The following is a 23,019-nucleotide window of genomic DNA, read 5'->3' on the forward strand; positions in this document are numbered from 1 at the left end:
TTTATTCATTGCTTAATACATTAATCGTTACACTCCTAGTAAAAATTACTCAAATGTCTAAAAATACGTTGATATATTTAAATTGCTACTTAGGATAATTAGTTGTGAATTAATTGGAAAATAAACATACATGTATACGCTTACATCCACTTCTACATTTCAGTTATAATTACTCTTATTCAGAAATAAAATGTCCAGATTTATTGATTTATTTATATATTTTATTTCTACATTTTGTGTGTTGTGATTGATTTTTACAAAGTATCTATGTATTGCTGGTTCCGTCTGTGTGTGGTTATATATATATTGCGGCTGGGTAGATCGGTTGGTAAGGTAGAAGGCTACCACGCAGGAATCCAGGGTTTGGGATAAAACAATTACCACATCAACAGCATTCATGCCTACCAGCATGAATGTATATGAATGATCCCGGTGATGGTCAGAAGGACCGTAGACTGCGAACTGGCGAAGCCACGCCTCTACCATCACAAAGTATCAACGAAGAGTGAATAGATAATGGACACAATGGAAGCGCTTTGAGTGTCTGGAAAAGCGCAGATAAATCCAATCCATCATTATTATTATATCAGTGGCCGCATGGTGTCGCTAGAGGTCACTAGAGGGTCACAGCGCGCGGACCCTCTATTCCAAAACACGACCAATACGTCATCAATCTCCGCCTACCTCGTGCAACAACTCCAGTGAGTTTACTCCATTCGGAGGTTGGCACTTTTATTGCGAATTGTGTGCGGCATTGTGTTTGTCATCTTAAAACTTGGACGTTTATATTTCATTTGTCAAACGGACTTTGAATTGGATGAAGAAGGGCGGACGGTAGGCGGGTGGTACTTGTTGAAGGCGCTGTCAGCTGCCGGTGAGCCGCGCGCCCTTAACTCCACAGTGAATGGTGAGTTAGTAGCTTCTCTGGTGGTTTAGCTCGTAGCATCACTGCTAAGTTCATGTTCTGAGCGCTCGTGGACCGACACGTCTTTGAACCGAGGATGAAATGAAATCTCAGATCACTGAAAATGTACGTGATCGACGGTAAATCTACCGTGAAAATGTTATATTTTTCTGAAGTGTGGAGTGTTGTCTTGTGTTTTTAAAACCTCGTGACATTACGGGCCAGGGTTCACTGATGGGTGGAAAGATGCGCCGGATCCAATCTAACTCTGACATTTATTTTGATAGAACTGATCAAAGGGATAACACAGTGGATGCTGTTATTAAGCAGGAGGCTTTCAAAATGAACACACTGCATGTTTTTTTCACGATCACTTCATTTAGTGTAGAAACGATCAACTTTAGCCTACAAAATAAAAGCTGCGACTAGTTCTATTATTAGTTTAGCTACATTTGTGGCTGTTTAAAATGTCTCTTAAGTGTTTTTTTTTTTACATCTAATTTGTCCATCAATAAAAGATAAAATTGTTCTAAGTCGTGTTCTTTATTTGAAAAAATTTGCTTAGTTGAAATCGGTTTATTTCAAACAAACAAACAAAAAAAATTAAACTAAAGAAGACAAACTACAGAAATACATTTCTATACATGAAGTATCAAACATGATAATTAGTCACGAGTTCATTGGAATATAACACACATGTAAATAATTCAATTATCATTACTCTAAATGAGAAATAAAATGTCGAGATTTGAATCAATGGTTTGTTTATTTATTTACTTTTAGTGTTGTGATCAAAGCCAATATCTGTCTCTGCTGCTTTAAGCTTTACATTGCATTTTTACCACTTATGAAGTGTATTAATTACTACTATGAATCAAATAAAGCCATTTATGCATTTGACCAATTGGATGGACGCCTTCACGTTGTTGACCAATCATCCGGATGGAGCCCTTTTATGTTAGATGTTCATCTCCTATGTGGACGATGGTCATTTGGAGTGTAATGTAAGTTATGTCGGCTCTTATTTAAACTGTTGCAGTGAAATGGAATTGATGTTTTTGGTTGTTTTCGTTTTTGTTCATGTATCGCAAGTTATATCTTCATCGCAATATTGATCAGTTATATCGCATATCGCTAGTTTTCCTCATATCGTGCAGCCCTACTTATAATGCTTTACTTAACTTTTTATTTTACATATTACACACTTGAGTACACTTGGTGTTTTTAAGTGTGTATGTTGTGAACCCCTAATGTGTCTTTTTCATTTCTACAGACACACGTTCCTCAGGATTTATACAACAATGTTTGGTTTAAAGCCTTTTCCAGATACACTTTAACATCTGGAACTGAATACTGCTGATTTATATGAAGACAGCAACTCTTTGGTCTGAGCAAAAGCACCCAAAGAAGCGAGCACAGGAGGTAGAGAACTGCTCAGCTGTTTTTGAGAAAACTTACCATTGGAGGTTATTCTTTAGTAGTTTTGTCCACCTCTTAACCTAACGGAGATTATTAAATGGGGGAAAAGTTGCTCTTCTTGTCTTATAATAGACCACAGACCCATTGTGTGTCTTGATAAGTAAGCGGATTGACTCCAAACAGCAGGACCAACAGTGGAATTAAGATCAGCAGTGGGATGGGATCTAAGATGAAGCAAATGCTTGATCACAGAGAAGTTTTAGTTCTGCCCTCATAGTTTAACATTAAGAATTAAATCAAAATCTCTCACTTTAAAGTTTAAGGTTCAGTAATAGGGCAAATCAGGGAAATAAAGTTAAGTTAAGCATTAGTTGGTTAAATATGCTTGAAAGTGTAAAGATTTCTTTGTTAGTTGCTGTCATAAAATAAAAATTTCCAATCATTTTATTTTTCTCTAAGACTGGCATGTCATCACGATCAAGAATATCTATCTATTTTTATAAAATTGCAAATGGATTTTCATCAACATACGTCTTCATTTCCGCGTTTCTACTGGTAAACATATAAATAGTGACCTTATCTCAGTGCTCTGACAGAAATATTGGATTACAGTTTCGTGTCGGTGGCCTTGAGGCGGTAATGCAAGTCAAAACTGATTTCATCATCTTCTGTCAGGTTTTTCTTCATTCCAATGCTTTCCTCATCTCACTTTGTCCTTATTGTCAGCCGCATAGACCGACCGCTGAAGCAACGCTGTGTGTTGATGGCGTAGCTGTTTTGGGGGACATTTGCCAAATTTGATAACACCTTTCAAATGTAGAATTCTTCCTGAACAAAACCTTGCAGTTTGGAAAGTAGGAACTTTGTGAAAGAAGTTCATGAGTTAACCCTCATGTGATGAAATGAGACATTCAATAAGAATGTGGTTGGTGCAAAGCTGAGAAGAACAGGAACGGGCAGAAAAAAGAGGGGAAAGAGATTGAAAAGAGAGAAATAAAAAGTAAATAAAGCTTATCGTGACTCAGGAAAAAGGACAATATAGAACGTAAATGACTCACAAAAATGATATGAAATGTTACAACTTGTACAAAAATAATGGACAGAGTGAAAAAGTACCAAAAACTGCAGTTTTTGTCTTTTTGTGAGACAGCTGAGTTCTAAAACTGACCCACAGAAGGGATTCACTGTCAGTCTTCAGCGCTGCTGGAACATTTATGTTAGTTGGTGTTGAAAAAAGGAGGGATTCTCAGCTGCCCAGCTGTGGCAACCACACTGTGTCTTGGTGTTCCCTCTTAGCAACCAAACCCATTCAGGACAGAGGCACAGACGAAGGAAGCACGCTTAGATAAATGCTGGCAGTCAATTTGATGCACTTTTAAGTCTGAATGCTTCAATTTGCTCTCATTGCACTTCAGATTTATCATAAATCTCATGCTATTCTGAATAGTAATTGTCAATCTTGCCACAAAAAATAAAAGATTGTTGCAGTCTGCAGACTGTTGAGAGAGCCACTTTTAATGACACTACCTCTCCATTATCTCAGCATCGATGAGTTGAAGTGTTTGCATACTTGTGCTTGGACAGCAGAAATGAGCTGGGCTGAGGAGGACTGGACTGTGGGTTTGTCTGGGCGGGTCCTGCAGAAGGTGAAAGAGCTGCAGGTCCATAAGGAGCGGCTGTTCAGAGAGAACAAGCAGAAACAGCTGCAGCTGGACAACATTAACACCAGCCTTGAAAAACAAACTGTGAAGGTACATCTGCTCATGTTATACTTCTACACCAAATAAATAAGTTAACATATCTATTAATACTTTACTTTTTTTTTTAACTAAAGGTGAGAAAAACTAATTTAAAAATAAATATATTTTGAGTCAAGGTGGATTTGTACTTTATCAGAATGAAGGATGCTAAGTTTTTGTATTAAAGAAAAATGTTTTTGTGAATCTATTACAGTTGTTAGAACTTTGTATTTATATTAGGATCACTGTATCCTCCTCTTGTCTTTTTTTAAACACATTTTCATTTTTTTGTGATTCTTAAGTTTTCTTCCTCTTTCCATTTGCTGCCAAGTATGAAGAGGTCCGCGGGGAGTGCCAGTCCTTACAGAGAGAGCTCCAGAGCGTCCGGGAGGAGGCTGACAGCGCTGCGGCCAGCAGGGACCGGCTGACCCAAGAGCTGCACACCAAGCAGGCCCAAGTGTGCTCCTTGGAAGGCCAGCTGGACGCTGCTCGAACACTGAACAACAAACTCACCCAGGAAGTCAAAAGGTCAGAAAGAAGCACTCATGGAAAATCCCCCCCCCCCCCCCCCACTCTGTTTCATAAACACTTCTGACTATTCTCGGTGCATGGTGATCATGTGATAACTTTTGTTATTACATGGTGATAACTGTTATAAATCTAATTATGGCTGTGTCTGAATTCCCACCTTAAGCCCAACTACTAAAAAACTAAAGTGTTTGTCTATCTAGTGCCCTGGATTTTAAAAACACCATCCTCACTACTTTTTCTTTTTCTTTTTATCTTTTTTATTAGACGACCAGGACGTCTAATTGATATCGACTGTTTCTGAATCCAATGTGTTCTGATGATGAAAAGGTTGACTGATTATTAAAAAAATCATTTAAATACATTGTTTTCACAAAAGTTGTTCAAACGCAATGCATTGTGGTCTATATTCGCCAATCTAGTGAGCATCAATGCGTACTGGTTTTTTGCTTTATGTAGTTGGTAGTGAAGGAATTTGGACATAGCCTATTTCTCCAAATGGGAGTAAAAATTGAGTAGACATTCTTCTGTAAATGTATTTTTTTTAGCTCTTGTTTGACCATTTTTGTGTTATGTGGTTTAGCTTTTTAGATGATGTTCATTTTCTTTGCTATCTGCCCTAATCAGTAAAAGGTCTCCTTGTTTTTTCTTTTCTTTTTAAGTTTTCTTTCTCTTGTACAATAAACTCTTCCCCTGGTTCCTTGTTACTTTGCGGCAGACTGGAGGCTGAACTGGAGAACCTGCGGATCAGCAGCCGGCCGACAGACACTACCTTGTTTTCCACACCCAGCTGGAATCCTACTTCACCTTGGGATCACAACGGTGCAGGAAACTTATGACTCATGTTTGTTTGTTCGTTTCTGGTGGGTTCTTTTCTCTTTTCTCAGAAAACCTTACGATTCCCACGATAAAGAGACAAGTGAGCGCTTTCTCTGGGGACTGTTCCTTCCTGTCTCCTCTCTAAACCTTCCCACTGTTTTCTGCAGCTATCCGACTTCAGCTTTGGTCATCGTATTTAAGTGCTGAGTTTTAGTAACATGCTGTGCTTTTGCCTTGCAGGGAGCAGACAGGAAGACAGGTCAGGCCAGCGGGATGAAAGATGGAGCCGCGGGCAACAAATCCGGGTATGTTTCTGCTAGTTCCTCATTGTGTCGGTTAATCCAAGACGACTGTGGATTACAGATTAAAACACATGGGTATTGCTGTAAGGTCCCCCAGGTCTGAAGGAGCTAATGACTCGATTCTTTCTGATCAACTGCAGATCTGCTGTTTTACTGTGGGAATTTAGGTTCCCATAAATACTTATTGAAGTTCTGTGGCTCTGTAGCTGAAAAATGAAACTATGGCCAAACTACGCAAAAGAAAAAAGTATTTATAGCACAATTTTTAATTTCTGCATAGCAAAAATGTTTTTTAGTGATCAAAAGATTTCATTTCTATAGATTGAAGATGGTTTTAAAATAGTTGGAAAAACACTTTAGACAGTATATACATATTAAAGAAATGCAAATGCAATATTTCTCTAGAAAACATCTTTAATTTAGCCAAATATTTGTGAAGAAAATGTGAGGAAAACATACTTCTAACCGATTTTTAGGAAATGTAACATGACAGAAGTAATATTTATGTTTAGGCTCTATTTCATCTCTGCATTGATGTGCTAAAACTGTGAATGTATGTCAAAATAAAAAAAAAAGGTTTGTTGGTTGTAATATTATGGGATGGTTACTATTTTAAACGTTTTCACGATAGCAAAGGGATTATTAATCTATAAAGGTTTTGGCATTTTTATTATTTTCATTTTATTTTAGGTTTTAATCAGCAGAAGCTCAAATGTAAATGTAAACCCCTTAAGGCTTCTTTTGTTTTCTTGTTTATGTTTACTTTTCGAGTCCATATTGTTTTCCTTGTTTTACCTGTGTGTTAAAATTCTCGCCCTTTCTTTAGCAGCAGCTCCAGTTTTCAGACACGCCCACATCTTCTCCACAACCACCACACAGGAGCACCCCCCAGCGCCACCCTCCTTCAGCCGTATTCTCATGGGAACAGGAGGATTCCAGACCAACGTCCAGGAGACGGCAGCACCCCTCTCCCCAAACCCCGGACCCGGCTGTTGTAAATCGAAGCGTGGTGGAGCAGGAGCCGAGCGGGAAGGATCACAAGGCGGAGAGTGATGGTGAGATGGTGTTCAGCTGTTATTCTAGAAACACATGGCCTCGTTTCAATAAAAAATCCAGGGTTTTATTTTTAATCCCGATTAAAAAGTTAGCCTGCTGGCTTTAAGAACCATTCCAGCATGTTTGCTGTTAGCCATTTATCTCAGTAATCTTTAAGCTTGTGAGATGGGATTTACCATTAAATACCTCGTTTTATGTTGATCTGCAACATACCCATCCGTCTGTGGAGATCTGTGTGGCGCCCAGCAGTCTTTTAATTATGATTATGCTGTTTTTAGCCAAAATAGAAAAACCTTTGTTGTTTTCTAGGACATACTTTTTGCAGAGAAGCAGGAGTTTATTAGAAATTCATCTCTGAGTTGTGGGTGGGATCGTTAGCACGGAGTAAGCCCACCCCTACTTCCCGTCATCCATCTGTTTACAAACTCTCCCGCTAGCTTAAAGCCCCTCACAACCCCAACCTAACATAACAATGAAACAAAAATGACGATCAATGATGGAGCTATCCAGATATACAGTTTAGAGCCAGATACCTGCTCAGACGAGGAAAACAAAGACTTACATGGATCTATTGGTCTACAGGTGGATGCAACAGAAACGAGCTGAGCAGGGAGCTTATGACATAACAATAGAAACTTTTTTCAAATGACATTTTTTCATCTGCTTCTGATTCACAATGGTTTAAATAGAGAAATACCCAGACTCACTTAGTTTTTTTACCCTAGCCAAAAACACAGTTTCCAATGGAGTTTGTCTTCACGGATGAGGTCATGTGCAGCCTCTTTAGATGAAAACTCTTCAGACATGTTGACTTACTGTTTCACTGCATTCTAAAGGAAATGCATATGTTAATAAGTGTGAACCCCTTCAAGGCTTTTATTTTGTTAATGAATTTGTTTCGAATGACAACCTGCACAACAGAGCAGAGGAGGTGTCAGATAAAGCAGCTGGTACAAACTTCAGACATTTAAGGGGACATTTAGAGCAGGTATTGATTTATACAGCAATTCGTTAGTTTTAGGATGTCATTTAAAGATCTCTTCTGCTTCTATTTTATAACAGAGGCTTCCTTAGCTGTCGGTCTCAACAGGCAGTCCTGTTGTTGTCTGTGTGTTACAGACAGTTTGGAAATGGTAACCTTACTGCCCCCCCGCACCACAGGCAGACACAGTGATTGATCTTTTTGGATGACACAGAATATCTACTGTGACCACGGAAAGTAAGCCGTCAGACGCTGTGACTGCTGATGACCTCAAAGTGATGAAATGTCTAAAAATACACCGTCACCGACAAGGCTGAAAAGAGTTTTCATTTTTGTTGTTGTTTGGTTTTTAACATCACTACCAGCTTCCTGGCATGTGTGTGTAACTATCAACGTTTGCTAGAACACCCTCCCCTGTAAAGAAAAAAAACAAAACGCTTGTTATGGAAGAGCTTTGCAGAATTCAGTGTCAATCCGACTTTCCTGCAACGGCTGGAAGGCCAGCGCCACGAAACTCTGATACTCATGTAACATACCGTAGTTCTCTTGTTGACCCCTCTCCATGTCCCTGTGGTAGTGTGTGTGTGTGTTTTAGTTACTTTGACAGGACCGTTTTTGTATAGTTAACTTGAACCGGATCAGGAAACATAAAGGTGATATTAAACTGATCCTAATTTTAGGAAAATGACATTTCTGAGCATTGAACTTCTGTCAGGAGGAAGTTGCTGTTCGGTTTAAAGCTTGGGCCTGCAACCTTTAACACCAAAATAGCCATTTGGACCAGTGTCTTACCAACCAAAACCCAGCAAGAGCAGCAAAATCCAACCTCCCCTTTTAGAATAATACACTTTATGTTTTTGTTGCCATTAAGCCATTCATCTTATATAATGTAGCTTTTAAATATTTTGAATAATTGATTTATAACAGTGTTATATTTTATTTTACTCTCAAGTTCCTTTCAAAATAAAATATAACCTGTGTCAAATAAGATCCTGCTGCTGTAGATGTACTTGCAAAGTTATTTTATCAATAAACCACGCTGACAAGTTCAAACTAATACGTTGGTTATAATCCGACGTGTGTAATTTGGAGCAATGGCAAAATTCTCAATGGCTCTTAGATTACTGTCAGCATTGGTAAAAAATACAAAAAGGTAATTTTTACTCATGCAAGATTATCTCAGTTTAGGAATAAAAAATGGCAAAGCTTAACTAAAAAAAAAACCAATTTATTCAGATTGTGAGTATTTTACCTCAGAGCTACAATAAAAGCCACGATAAAAGAGCCACGTCCAGCCTCAGGTTGCCAACACCTGGTTTAAAGCTTGGGTCAGCTGGATCTCAAAAGAATGTCCCAATAAGAGCTGTGATGGCCTGAAAACTATGATTTCTGTTTTAAAGATGCAGATTTAATGGGCAGAGAAATCAGATTTTGATCTAAAGTAATAGTTTTAGGAGGTGATATAAAGGAGGTGATTTGAATCAGAATGATTTTATTCTCTCTTCTTATAGGACTTTTTTTAGTTACTTTCATTGTGTTATCATGATTTCTGGAATAGTGTGTAATAATATCCTCTGATGATAACCCATAAGAACTTCATCTTTGTTGCTTAAAAATAATCTGCTCTTAGAATAAAAAAGCATTAACTAAATAGATGTGAAGAACTGGATTATGGCAACTATGTAAACAAGAAAAGTTAGGTAAAACATAATAAGGACAGAATTATAGATGTTTACTTCTTCCTGCTCTTTTTCAAGCAATTGATTAATTATTTTATAATCATTTTGTTTAATTGATTCAGTGTGTCGTGTGGGTACTGTATGTTTACGCACAAATATGTCTATTTATGATTAGGAGCAATTATAATGTCAAGAAGATAGAATCATTTTCTTTTTTTGTTGAAAAAATATATTTGAAACATCTATATATTTTTTTTTGTTCCCATTTTTCGTGCTGAAAAAATACTTGAAATCAATCCATCAATTAATTCATCCTTAGGATTTTATTCTTCAGAACAGCATGGATTAGCAATTTGTTTTTCTTCCTCCTTCTGCTTTGATTTAACTTTTTACAAGTTTAAATTTCCTGTCTGCGTGTTTTTCTGCGTTCCAGCATCTTTTATGGAAATCCAGAGTCGTGTTAAAGCTCTGGAAGCCGAGCTCTCGGCCAAGGTTGGGACATTGAGGTCCGTTGAAAACCAAATGGAGCAGACCAAGAAGGAGCTGTCGGCGAAGGAGCTGAGCCTGCAGAGAGCGCGTGACGAGCTCAGTTTGGCACACGCCCGCATGGCCCAGGAGAGTGAACGGGTAAAAACACGTTTCAGTACCACAGCGGATCTTCCTGATGAGGCTGGAGCTGTTATTGACTTGTAGTGGGTGTTGGCCTTTTATCAGGGCTTTTCAGTCACTGGAGTCTTTATTATCTTAGAAAAAAGAAAATGGCTGATGAAACGGTTTTTAACGAACATTTTTCTGTTTTTACTAATAGTTTTTTTTTAGTCCACACTGATTGAATAAAGAAAATGAAAATAAAAACATATGGGAGACAACTTGAGAATAAATTTGACAAAATTGAGCATTAGCACACATACTGTGCTTTATTCTTGCTTCTTTAAAAACATATTAATAAAAAAATGTAGTACATTTTATCTGATTATTAGAGCTCCGGTGGTTACATTCTCCACAAACTAAAATTGAACAAAATCTGATTCTTGAACTTGTTAAATTTGTTGTAGGTGGGCGAACTCATATACAAGAGTGAAACATTTTTTTTGCTGTGTTTAGATGAAGAATATTGTTTTGGTTTTGTTTGATCAATGACAGGCATCAGCAAATGAGCTGAAACTGAAGCAAGTGCAGGAAGAGCTCAAGTGCCAGCGGCAGAACACAGAGAGCAGCCGACTGCACCACCAGCAACGCACCAAAGAGCTGGAGAAGCAACACCAAAGGGTGAAACTCAGTCTTCTCTTTAGTGCCGATCCTGTTATTATTTATTCTCCAAGGTATTTTCACTTGTAATTCCAATTTAACAGGTTTGACATTTTTTATGTGTCCAGGACTTGTCTGAGCTTCAGAAAGAGAGGCAGTGTCTGGAGAAGCAGCACCAGCAGGAGGCCAGTAAGCTGAATCAGGAGCTCCAGCAGGCGGTGAAGCTCCACAATGCCCTGCAGGCCCAGCTCGATAAGGTGAGTACACACACGCATGCCTCAAATCAAACAAATGAACAAAGCCATGGAGTTGCCACAAATAGATTTGTTGGGATAAGTTCTGTGTCAACAGTGGAACCGCAGGTGATGCTGTCAATACATCAGTTTCCATGCTCCTTCCTGTTCTTTTTCTCTAATTTCATTCCCGTGTTTTTCTCTTAATCCTCTCATTGCTGCTTTTTTGGTCATTTGTGCCAAAGGCCAATAAACGAATCTGTTTCTTCAGCCGTACTTTTGTCCCTTGTTCTTCTGATTCTGTTTTTCTCTGCACTTCATGACTGTAACCCCCTCCCCTGCTCCTCTCTGCTTGTGTCCTCTTCTCTCCGCTTGGTTTCTCCCCGGTGGAAAGGGTGAGCAGCAAAGGTAATGCCGTTGTGACTGCATTCGGAGCATGAATCAAAACTCAAAACCTGTGTAACTGAGATCCGTCATGATCAAGACTAAAAACAGCCTAATTTAACGACATACTGATAGACGAGGCAGGAGGTCTGCTTGAGTTTGCTGTTCACATCAACAAATCATTCCACCCACATGAAAAGCTGCTGTGACTGATCATTTAAAAAGAGTCCATTCATCAAAATAACTCTTTAAAACCGTGATTCCAGAGAGTGAGGGCATCTGGCAGCAGGAAGTGTGACAGGTGGGCCGGCCTGAGGCAGCAGACGGGTTGCTAACCATTAAAAACTCTGAAACCCCATTTTAAACTTACTTTGAAGTCATCGACATGGGCAAACTGGACATACATAGCACCTTAACGTACATAATCCCATTGTTTATTTTTCAAAATAATTTTATTATGATACAAAAATGGAAAATATAGAAATCAAAAGTCTGGTCCATGACTGTAGTATCTGTGCACACATGAAACCTCACAGCACTTATGCAGTGTCCCTGCAGTGCCATGGCTGTTTATGTGTTGTAGCTTTCACAAACACCTGTTTTCACCGCCATCCGGCTTTGTCACCACCTCTAAAGACGCTACAGAGAGATATTACAGCCAGGCAGCACGTATCGACCGTATTAAAGGAACTTCTAGAGACTTATTTTTTTACTGTCTTTTTTAAAATGGCCCTTAAACCATTTTCTTTATAAAGTCCTATAGTATTACCAGTTTTAATAATAAAAAAACATACAAAAACTCCCACAACTTGTTAAATCTGCTACCTCTGTCTGTTAGTTCTAAAACATGACATTAAATCTTTTGTGGCACATTGGTGGCTACTAAAATTTAACGCAAAATCAACACAATTTCACAAAGCCAGTAGGAGTCAGGCTACTTATTGGCTTTGTGTTTGTCCCATGACGTTTTGTTTTTCTCTGCTCGTTTTCCCCGTTTGGTTTCACAGGATTTTGTTTTAACCAAAACGTACTAATACATGTGTAGTTTTAACTATTCTTCACATTTGTGTGTTCTAATACATTTATGCATTATTCTGTAAAATATATAAATAAATAAATAAAGTATTAGGGAAAACGTTGCTGCGATTTTTTACGCATAAGAAACTGAGAAAAATGTGTAAAATGTCCCTGGAATCGAGCCTTTAAATTATTCATTAAAAAAAGTAAAAAGTTTATTTTACATATGAGGATCAGGTTTGTTCTGCCATTTTTACTTTTCTAACTGGCTTGCTGTTTCATGTGTGCTGTCTTTATTTGGTGTTAGCAAATGTCATGCTAATGAATGTGAATAATGAAGACAGTAACACTCCAACAACTGGACCTTTTTTTAGAGAACACAACTCCACTTTTTGCTTGTTATTGATGATCTTTTGCACGCTGTAGCCTTCACTGGTCCTAATTCTTTAACCACAAGTGATTTGTGTATAATACCTGTAATCTGTAATTATTAGAACTAATAGGTCATATTTCCTCCATCAGCTGTCTCTACAGAAGCAGGCAATGGACAAAGACCTGGAGGCTTTGAAAGAGAAGCAAAAATGGACAGAAGAGCAGCTGAAGGACAGCCAGAAGAAGGAAACACAAACACAAGCCAAACTGATGGTAAAACGAACAAACAGCCCAGTCGTTTCTTATTTTGGGGCTTGAGTTTTTCTTTGACATAATTCACTTCCTAGCATCTTTGCATAATCATAACCTTAACTTTATGACAAAAATAATTTTTTATTCTTAAAGTCCAACTCTGATCATCTTATGATCTTTTGTGAAAGCTTTCCCAGTGGTCTTTTAATTATTATTTTGCCATTTTTTTGACAAAAATCAAAAAACCTGTGTCGTTTTCTAGGACAGGTTTCTGTAGAGCGGCAGGAGTTCATTAGAAATTTAGCTCTGAGTTGCGGGCGGGACTGTTGGCACAAAGCAACCCCGCCCCTTTTCCCCTCAACGTTGCTGGGAGCTCTCTCTGCTTAGGCGCTCTCCCTCTAGCTTACGGCGCTTTACACCCCAGCCTAACATTACTTGTGCAACAAAAATGGCAAGCAATATCTGAGCTATCCAGTCGTACAGTTTTGAACCAGATACCAGCTCAGACGAGGGAAACAGAGAGGTACATGGATCTAGTCGTCAACAGATGCATCAAAATGGAGCGGAGCAGGGAGCTTCTAACTTGCTGTTGTATTTTCTATGAAACAAATCCAACCTTTTTTAAACAGCATTTTTTCACCAGCTCCTGATTTTACAACGATTTGAATAAAGAAATACTCAGAAATGTTATTTTAAGCTTAAGTTTCCTAAAATATTTCCTCCATCCTGAGTAAACTACCACAAGAACATATTAAAAAACACCTAGCTCTGTTGTTGATTTCAAGACAAAATCAAATTCTGATAAATTCTGTAGTTTGTTGCTGTCCAATTTTAAAACTTGGCATTTCATTTTCTGCTGAAACCTCTGCATTTCTGCAGACATTGCAAAAACCTACATGGTAATTCTAAAGAGGTTTCCTTTTGTGTTTCTTTATTCAAATTAGTTGCGTCATAAATTTAACTGAAATCTTTTCTAAAATCAATCCAACCAAGTCTTTCTTATTTTGTATTAACAAATGAACCTCTGATTGTAGGATGTAAATTGACTATAGTCAATCCACATCATTTGGTTATTTTTTTGTTTGCATCAGGAAGCCGTGCGAGAGGCCGAGGGTGTGGCAGTCAGTCTGGAGCAGAGCAGGAAGAGGGAGCGAACTCTGGAAGAGGAGGGGAGGAGGCTTAAGGAGGAGCAAGCTGACACCCAGCGTCTCCTTAAGGAACTGCAGGGTGAAGAAAAGCCACACTTATGCAGACCCTTTGTTAAAGAGGCGCAATTAAGTTACCCACTAGGGATGCCAAAGATCACAGTTTAAAACCAAACCGTGTGTTACACCCTTGAACCGAATCATATGAAAAGTGAATGGTTGCATCCCTACTCCATACCAGAATGTTTACATTGAAAGTATATTTTGTTGTATTACATTACAGCAGACTTTATATCAGCCAACTGAAAAGTTTTTGCTAATTTGAAAAAACAAAAAAAAGGACTTTTCTGATTTTTTGTTTTGTTTTACGTTCTTGTTTTTTCATACGCAAATCGTATATCGTAAAACGAAACAAAACTGTGACCTTAAAATGGAGGTTTGAACAGAATCAGGTTGAGAGTGAATCCTTGCATCCCTGTTATCCACCGTGGGGATAAGTGTCCCCCCATTCATAGCGCTTCACACTGTTAAACTGTTTAAATAAATAATAATATTGTCGCTAAAAAGGATATATGTTGTTCAATGCATGCTCATCTTGGTCAAAAGCTCTCCTACATTTGTGCAAACTAAAAAAAAATTAACCACAACTTTTGCCCCAATGACTGTTGTTACACAGTTTTTGATTTGGCATCATCTTTCTCTGCAGCATCACTCGGGTGTTCAGCTCGTTCTGTGGTACCTGTTCCACAGTGTGTCTAAGTGCAGTGCTTTGCCTCTAGTTCTCCTCTGAGCCTGTTTCCACCTCTGGAGGCACACCAGACATGGAACAGGCCGCTTCAGTGAAAAAAAGACGCCTAAAAAAGCCAGCATAAGGAAAGAGGCTGATGATTGAACTGCAGATTCCGTTTGTCTTTCCACTCTAATTAGGTCTGATGGTGCTAAACAGATAAATGATATATGAAGTGCTGTTTTTAGCAGCAGTAAGCATAATATTTAATTTAAAAAAACATGAGCTAAATAGACAAAATTGACATATTTACATATTAGGATGTGACTTTGATTTATTCAGAAAGTTCTCCAATTTGTTTTTCTTTTTAAAAGATTTTTCAAAAACCTGTCTTTATATTTTTCTTTATCTTTATTTTAATATTCTGTCTATTTTTATCACATAAATTCATTCTAAAGTAAAGCAGAAGTGTCCAGGCTTTAAGTGGTCCTTGTTAATATATATTTTCTCCTTTTTTTTTTCTTTTCAACCCCAGATCAAAGATCTGCTCCAGCATCTTCATCCCAACCTGTCCACGTTTTCCATGGGGGTCAGAGTTTTCCTGCTCATTCTTCCTCCACTCATCTTCCTCGAGCATTCACCCACAGAGAGAAACGTTCTGCTACCCAAGCTGAGCAGAAGCAAGGGGACGATGGCGTTCCTGAGAGACGGGGAGAAACCTTTGCATCGTATCCTCCTGACAGGGAGCCAGGAGAAGGGATTGATGCAGAGCACATTGCTGACATGAGAAACTCTGAGGGCTCACAAAGTCTGGGAGTGACAGTTGAAGATAACAAGGAGGTAAACAGGAGTGAAGATGTAGCAGAGCGTCAGTCTGGGACAGAGAAGAGCTTCCTCTCTGCTTCTGGTATGGGCGATGATGGAGTGATGGATTCTGAATCTTTAACTCAGACTCTGACGCTTTCTGAAACGGCATCTTCTCCCAAGCTGGAGCAGGCGGTTTTATCGGAGGATCTTAAGCGGGAGAATGCACTGCTGCGCTCAGAGCTTGATGATGCTCGTGAGGAGCTGCAGCGACGACTAGAAGACCTAGAGACGCAACGCCGAGCCGAGTCAGAGGCCAGGACTCGCCTCAAGCAGATGAGCCGCAAACATGCCAGTCAGGCTGCAGAGAGGGGGGAAAAAGAGAAGGAGTGGAGGACACAACTGGAGAAGGAAAAGGCTGAGACAGAAAGGCTGAGGAAAGAGATGACTGCTCTGGAGGCAGAGATCAGCAGGATCAAGAAAGAAAGAGACGAGTCAGAGAAAGAGGAGGACACAACAAAGAATGACCGGGAGAGTGAAATGATAGAACTGAACATCCAGCTGAAGACTCAGCTTGCAGAGGTGAAAGCCCAGCTTGCTTTAGAGCGAGAAGAGCGAAAGAATGAGGAAAATGAGAAGAATCTGCTCAGCTGTGATCTAAACAAGGATCTGAGCATGGAGCTGGCCGAGCTCAAGGCTGAGCTAGAAGTACTGAAGCACGGAAGAAAAACCTCTCCAGAAGAGGAGAAAGTTCCAGTTGCCAACAGCCCTCTGACATATCTGACTCTCCATGATGATGAATCCAACTCCAACTTGATTAGCCACGATGAAAAACTCCTCTTTTCACCAGAGCAGCACCGCCTTTTCTGCAGATCTGCCAACCAGCTCAACATGCTCCTGTCCACAGCTACAGCAGACTTCCCCCAGCAGGACCAAACCCTGATAGATGCTCACAATCCACCTCTGGGAGAGGAGGATCGAAGCAGTCAAGTGGACTCTGACTTGGAAAACGTCAACTTGAATTATGAGAAAGGACTTTCCTCCTCAGACCTTCAGGGGAGTGAGCTCCTCCCTTCTGATCACTCAAGGGAGGTGAAGCGCCTGCAGAGCGAGTATGCAAAGGAGAATCGTCGAGCTAACCAGTATCAAGTTAAACTAGAGGCTCTGCAGAAACAGGTAAATGAAATAGTTTTGTGTTCAGAAGGTCCACTGACCATTCAGAATTGGTTGAGAACTGGTGTTTTAAGTCAGTGGTCCCCAACAGGCTGCAGAGCGGTACCGGTCAGTTGGTACTGGCCGGGCCACAGAGAAACAAACACGACCTACATTTTTTTCCTTTTGTTTACAATCAGATTCTAAAGGAAGTTTTATTATGGAAAACTACTGGATTCTCCCCACCACATTCCACTCATTCTTAACGCATGTCAAGTAGCATGTCCAAAATGCATTTGTTACTTTCTAAAAGCTGATCGCTAAACTGAAAGCCTCAAGCTAGCAAAATTAACAAAAATTAAACCTATTTAGAAAGTTTATTTTCGGAGAAAAGAGCCAGTGAGGAAACAGAAGAAGATCCTTCAACTATAAAGAAAGCTTTATTTAACAGAAAAAAACAGCCGTCTTTACTAGAAATGTGGATTTTTTGCTACAAACCAAACCTGCTCTGCATATTATTCAGCAACCAGCTGTCAAATATTATGAGGATGCTGCTAATTAAGTTGTTCTTTTATACTTTATTATATTCAGCAAATATCAGTTTTAGTCACTGTATCACATTTTAATGGTTCCTACACAAAATCTACCCTACAAAATAGGTATTTCACAGACGATGAAGATAAACTTAACCCTGAAAAGTTATGGGAAAGTGGAGGCAAAGAAAAAAAATACAGGTCTGAGAAAAAAATTGTCAGACATTAAACCGAACTGTTGCATAACAAAATTTGGGTCTAATGATTTTTAAACTCTGAAAAAGAAAAAAAAAACTTTACATTTTTGTAAATGTGTCATTACAATTTCACTGGAAGGAAGGGAGATTCCAGGTATTTTTTCATTGACAAAAGTATTAATAAAAAAAAATTAATCTTTTTTGTAGTTATAGTCCAGTGCAGACAAGGGCTTTGTGTAAATGTACATGTACAAATGACAGCAGACCGAGTAGACTGAGAAGTAGGCCATAAAAATATTTTTGTTTGCAAACTTTGCTTAGTGGTTAAAAGAAGAAGAAAAGCCAAATATAAGCCTGTGGCATATATTTACCCATCGTTTTTCCCCCACAGGTGACACGGCAGACCCAGCAGCTCACTACGGCCTTTGAGAGGCAGAGTCAGCACATCTCTGGCCTTCTGGCAGAACTACAAGAGAAAGAAAATGCATATGTCATCCAAGAAAAAGAGCTGCAGCACTGCAAGGAGGAACTGGCTGCACTGGGGGATGGAAAGAGCAAGAAACTAGAGATGACGACCCAAGGGAGAAATCAAGAGGAAGAAGGGGATGAGCAGTTTACAGAAACGTCAGATCTGAGAGAAGAGGAAGAGGAGGAAGGTGATGAGACTGTTAGTTCCCCGACGCGTCCCAGTTTGAACTCTGCAAATGAACCAAAGATTCAAACAGGTGAAGCTGAAGCGCCGACACCTTCCAGCAGCAAAGTCGGAGATGAAATAGTGCCTCCTGAAGAACAGAATCCATGCTCCGTAAACTTGGATACGTCTCACAGCTCTGCATGTGAGCTGACTAAGTCCAGTCGGGATAAACATGCGGCTTCAGAGCTGCTTACTGTCAGACAGATGAATCAGCTGCTGAAGCTAAACACGGGAGCCTCAGATCAAAGGGACCAAACGAATGAGGAGCCCAAAGAAGACGCTAACGGCCACAACCTAAGAGCTGAGCAGGAAGCACAGAATGTTCTCATTTCTGAGCAGCACCTGTTGCATGAAGAAGCAGAGATGAGGGAGGATGGTGGGGAAAGGGAAGACTGTGCAGAAACAGGAGGAGATGAAAGTCTAAAGGAGGTGTCTGAGTACCAGATGGAAGTCCTGCAGCAACAGGTGAGAAGGAGAAAAACTCCCTTTACAAACACAACTATGTTTTTCAGGTACCAGCTCTGACTTGCGGCTGAGTAAATGAATAATAATCGCAATTTGTAGGAGTTCAAACCCAAACTAAATATCCTTAAAGTTCATTATTTAATTGCCGCTAAACAATTCGAATCTTGTTTTTTTTGTAAGCATTAATCAGCTTGTCTTTTTTTTCTGAATGACCAGCTTTTTCTAGAGGATTTTTCTTGTTCAATAATTTCTGTTTCTCTTTTTAGTTGATGTGTTCTGTCGCTTCTGTCCAGGTGGAGGCGCTGCAGAGAAAGGTGAGAGCTCTCTCTGAGGAGACCCAGCAGCAGGCCCAGGAGCTTGCTTTGTGGAGACTAGCCTCCCAGCCTGCCTCAGCACTTGATCAGTTAGTTATCAACACGGAGGATGAGGGTGGGATGGCGGACGAGCGGACTCGCATCCAAACGCAGACCATCACACCCGAATGGCACAGTGAGGAGAGACGAGATCAGGTCACAGTCATTCGAGAAGATGAGTTGTCCCTCTGCTGCTCCTCCAGCAAACTTCGGGGCTGCATTTTGTTCTCCAGGTAACTCATTTTAAGGCTTATGTTTGTATTTTAATCTTTTTTTTTGCCAGTCAGTATTATTTTGTCTCTCTTTTTTTTAAATTTTGTGTCCTTACTGGATCTAATTGAGTGGTCTTTTGCTGTAAGGCTGCAGAGCATTCCGGAACCGAAGGCCCTCCACTCCTGTGAAACAACACAGAGACCTCAGGAAATCAGACTTGTTGAAGTCAGTTCATTTTCTCTCAATCTCTCTCATCAAAACTTTAAATTGAAGCTTTTACCAGCTTATTAAATGCAGAACATTTAAAAGAAACAGGAACTAAGTTGATTTTTTTTTTCTTTTTTTTCACCGAATATTTTCTTGGGGGATTATTGTTTTTCAAAGATTTGTTTGACTTGGTTCAAATTGTGGGAAAACTATTTACTTTAAAATGGAAAAGTGACCGCCCTTTGTTGAAATCCTGCAGTGTTGATTCAGCCTCTGAACACAGTTCTGTCTGTCAGCAGGAGAGCAGATGTTGTGAGAAGTTCAATAATGACTGTGATGTGTGACTCATTATTTATTCAGGTTTAACTGGAGCGGTTTAAGGTTTCACCAAACTGAATAAATCTACATTTTTTTAGAGTTAAGGAATTTTAATGCAAATAAACAAAAACTTTTCTTTTTTGATTGATACAGGAGAAAGAAAACCTGGAGCTGAACCTGCCAGATGCCTCCCCAGCACAGCACACGGCAAAGAAAAATACTGAGCTCCTCCAGATGTCATCACAGAAGCTGGCTGAACAACATATAACCGGAGATCAGCGTGACCATTCAGGACCAAACCCATCCCAAGTGATGCACTGTTACTCTGGAAAACCTGATGTCAGCTCAAACTCTCCCAGAGCGGCAGCTGATGTGAACAACACTAGCAACTCTGCAGACAAAGAGGTCAAGACAGCAGTGAGAAGTGTCAGCAGTCAAACGGAGGAGGCTTTGTGCCGCCAGGCTGCACCTGCGGTGTGTGCAAGCACCCAGACTGAGGAGGACTCTGTGGGACCACCGGCCTCCTCTGTCCCCGTACCTGAGACAGAGGACACAAGGCTGTTCTCAGGTTCTTTCCCCATCCCAGCAGACCCAGCCCGCCTCGCTGAAAGAATCCGCCGGAACAGGACACAGTTGTCGGCTGCTTTTGACGACACGGAGTATGAACCATACGGGCTGCCCGAAGTCGTCATGAAAGGTAACTTTGATGCCTGTCGATGGCCGGAAGAGAGGTTAGGCACGCACAAAAAAGGCAAAATCAGGAAACTTAAGCGTCCTTTTAAATAATTGGGGTTTGTGTGTAATATCTAAATCAAGCAGATATTTCCGGCTGACAGGCTGTAAGATCCTACAGACACAGTCACAAACTGAACACAGTGAAGTATTTAGCAACTAATGAGCTGCATTTTCCCCTGCATGACTTGGTGGAGCAGAAGGGAGTCAAAGAGGAGTATTGGACCTAATTTGATCAGGGGACGCAAACACGGTTCTGAATTGAGGCTTATGTTACTCCAGACTCGCAGCACGTGTAAATATGTCACTGTTTGCTAACACATTTGCTGGATAAACTTAAGGCGATAAGTAAATCTTGCATTTACTGCCCCTGAGCAACCAAAAACAGATTTGCTTTCACGTTTTTTTCCCTCAAACCTAAAACAACAAGACTGTTTTCCTCCTTACATGTCAACAGCCTCACCCAGCATATGTTTAGTTTACAAAATGACTTGATTAGAAGAAGAAATTACGGTAGATGATTACTCAGCAACTTATGAACACAAATATTGAAATACTGGAATGTTGTCAATTTTCCTTATTTTTGCATGTGTTGTGTGTTCTTCAGGTTTTGCTGACATCCCCAGTGGTCCGTCATGTCCCTATATCGTGAGGAGAGGCCTGTTGGGAACATCTGTAGTCCCGATGCCCCAAAAAGATTCACAGGAGGAGGAGGAAACTGATTAAAGAGTCACATGAAAGTTAGCGACATCTTTTGTTATTAATCCAAAGACGTGTCTTTATTGTTCCCAAAACTACTGTGTTTCCTTGAAAAATTTCTCCTAACTTAACTTTGTAGTGTGAGGCTAAAAAGGACGATTCACATATTTTGTCACTTAAAACTACTCTAACTGTCTTTCAGCTTTGATTTTGCGGAAGGAGCTACTGATTGAGGATGGACTCACCACTGCTGCAGGGACGAGACTTGAAGCCTTCAGACTTCAGAAACTCTAGTGATCCAGAAACGAATGGTTCCCTTGCAGAACCTACACCCCTGCTATGGATCTTGAAGTTTTGAATTGTCTCTGAGATTTAAGCTTCAACTCCACCTAAACTTTTAGGCGTTAGGGGGGTGCTTTTAGATTTAAAAAACTAATTTTATAAAGGAAGCTTCCCCCTAACATTGAGGTCTGGCTTTGAATCACTTGTTTGTCTCAGCAAATGTCAAGATAATCATTTTCCAAAGGGATCCTGAAGTGGCCAGTTGTAAAAAAAAATAAAAAATAAATTATAGTTTGTAATTTTTTTTACTTTTTCATGTGGATATTTATGGACAATTGAATGTTTTTAATGAGTTTGCAGAGGTTTACAAAATAACGTGTGAAACATTAACTGACAGCATGACTGCGTGTCCTTATCTCGGTCCTGCTGTGGCTCTGCGTGGGAGAGCGGGTCCAGCCAGCACGCGTCGATGACTCAGTCTAACCTGCGCTGGTTTCCGCTCCATGTATGGAGATGCTCACCATTCTCCCTCTCTCCTGCTTTATTTCTCTGTCAGACACCAAACAACAGTTAGTTTTACAGCGACTTAACCAAAAGCTGCCTGTGTGAAGGTTTATTTTGGTAGAAAACACATTAACAGAGGAGTTATATTCCTGCAGGGTTGGACTCCATTTATCTGATGAATTGGAGGTATACAGAGTCATAGATTAGGAGTTTAGAGATTCTCATTCTTTGTGTCCTTCTTGGTCATCATAGTTCAAAGAGTTTAAGGGATATATTTCACATTCACACTGATGCACACAGACATTAAAAAGAGTTACTGACTTTTTAATCATCTAACAAATTATTAGAAAGTGGAATAAAAGCACGGTTGCCTGCCAAACTACAAGTAAGACTACTAAAAAGATCAAATGTTCTCATTTGTATTTGCCTTTTTGTGGGTAACTGAAAACAAATGTTACAATGGATAAATAGGGAACAGCCATGTCCATGTTTTTGGACCTGGAAGGTCAAACCTATGTTGTCATGCTTTTTTTTTTCATCTGTGTTTTAAAAAGTAAGTGGAGAGAATCTAGTGCATCAAGTCTGTTGAAAAAGCAAACTGCAGGTATCTGCCTCTTTTATTTTTGTGCACAGCTTTGGTACAAAAAAGCTAAGGTATCATCTTTAGTGCAGCTCAGTGTGGCTTGCCTGTTTTTTTGTGTGCACATAATATTTAGATGTGAGTTGTTTTGTCATGGCTTGTTGAGTCTGTTAAAGCACATTTATCGAACACCCTCTCGACCTCATCTGTGTTTTGTGACCTGCTGTCTCCTGGGACCGTCTGACTGTTAGCAAGGAAGCTCACTGTGAATTTGTCGCCTTGTTTTTGACGTGTTTGTTTACAATAAAAGCTGTTTACCATTGTTTGAGTGTTGAGCCAGCTTTACATCCCACGCTGCAGCAACAGGACTCTGTTATTTTTTTGAACAGTCCCAGCATTTTTTGATCTATTATAAAAGTGTTCCTAGTGTTTTTTAATTATGATTATGCCATTTTTAGACTTTTTTTCCCCTAATGTGTC

The 23,019-nt window shown here is 39.7% G+C and overlaps 1 protein-coding gene across 9 annotated transcripts; it reads left to right on the plus strand.

The window, feature by feature from the left end:
* Positions 1 to 676: 676 nt before the first annotated feature.
* On the plus strand, positions 677 to 22,861 carry si:dkeyp-115e12.6 (uncharacterized). Of its 9 annotated transcripts, none has more exons than XM_020706489.3 (19): positions 679 to 907; positions 2,178 to 2,326; positions 3,908 to 4,074; positions 4,394 to 4,590; positions 5,309 to 5,412; positions 5,650 to 5,714; positions 6,538 to 6,766; positions 9,862 to 10,055; positions 10,572 to 10,697; positions 10,805 to 10,933; positions 12,833 to 12,955; positions 14,026 to 14,161; positions 15,342 to 16,786; positions 17,884 to 18,651; positions 18,945 to 19,237; positions 19,364 to 19,442; positions 19,896 to 20,439; positions 21,082 to 21,214; positions 21,376 to 22,861. In XM_020706489.3, exons 3-18 carry the CDS (start codon positions 3,913 to 3,915, stop codon positions 21,198 to 21,200), a joined length of 4,713 nt encoding a protein of 1,570 aa, XP_020562148.1. In that variant the 5' UTR covers positions 679 to 907; positions 2,178 to 2,326; positions 3,908 to 3,912; the 3' UTR covers positions 21,201 to 21,214; positions 21,376 to 22,861. The 9 variants fall into 9 exon arrangements, 8 of the variants coding, with proteins under 8 accessions (XP_011478314.1, XP_020562148.1, XP_011478312.1 ...); XM_078954071.1 differs by having other exon boundaries at positions 681 to 907; positions 6,541 to 6,766; XM_078954068.1 differs by having other exon boundaries at positions 768 to 907; positions 3,911 to 4,074.
* The last annotated feature ends 158 nt before the right edge of the window (positions 22,862 to 23,019 follow it).

This window comes from Oryzias latipes, chromosome 10, assembly GCF_053564925.1.
Source record: "Oryzias latipes strain Hd-rR chromosome 10, Olatipes_Hd-rR_3.1".
NCBI classification, from domain to species: domain Eukaryota; kingdom Metazoa; phylum Chordata; class Actinopteri; order Beloniformes; family Adrianichthyidae; genus Oryzias; species Oryzias latipes.

Excerpts from the sequence above, each read along its gene's own strand:
- si:dkeyp-115e12.6 (XM_011480012.4), top strand. The coding sequence starts at position 3,913 with ATGAGCTGGGCTGAGGAGGACTGGACTGTGGGTTTGTCTGGGCGGGTC. Across the intron at positions 5,715-6,537 it reads GCCGCGGGCAACAAATCCGG|CAGCAGCTCCAGTTTTCAGA; the intron begins GTATGTTTCTGC and ends CCCTTTCTTTAG. Across the intron at positions 10,056-10,571 it reads TGGCCCAGGAGAGTGAACGG|GCATCAGCAAATGAGCTGAA; the intron begins GTAAAAACACGT and ends GATCAATGACAG.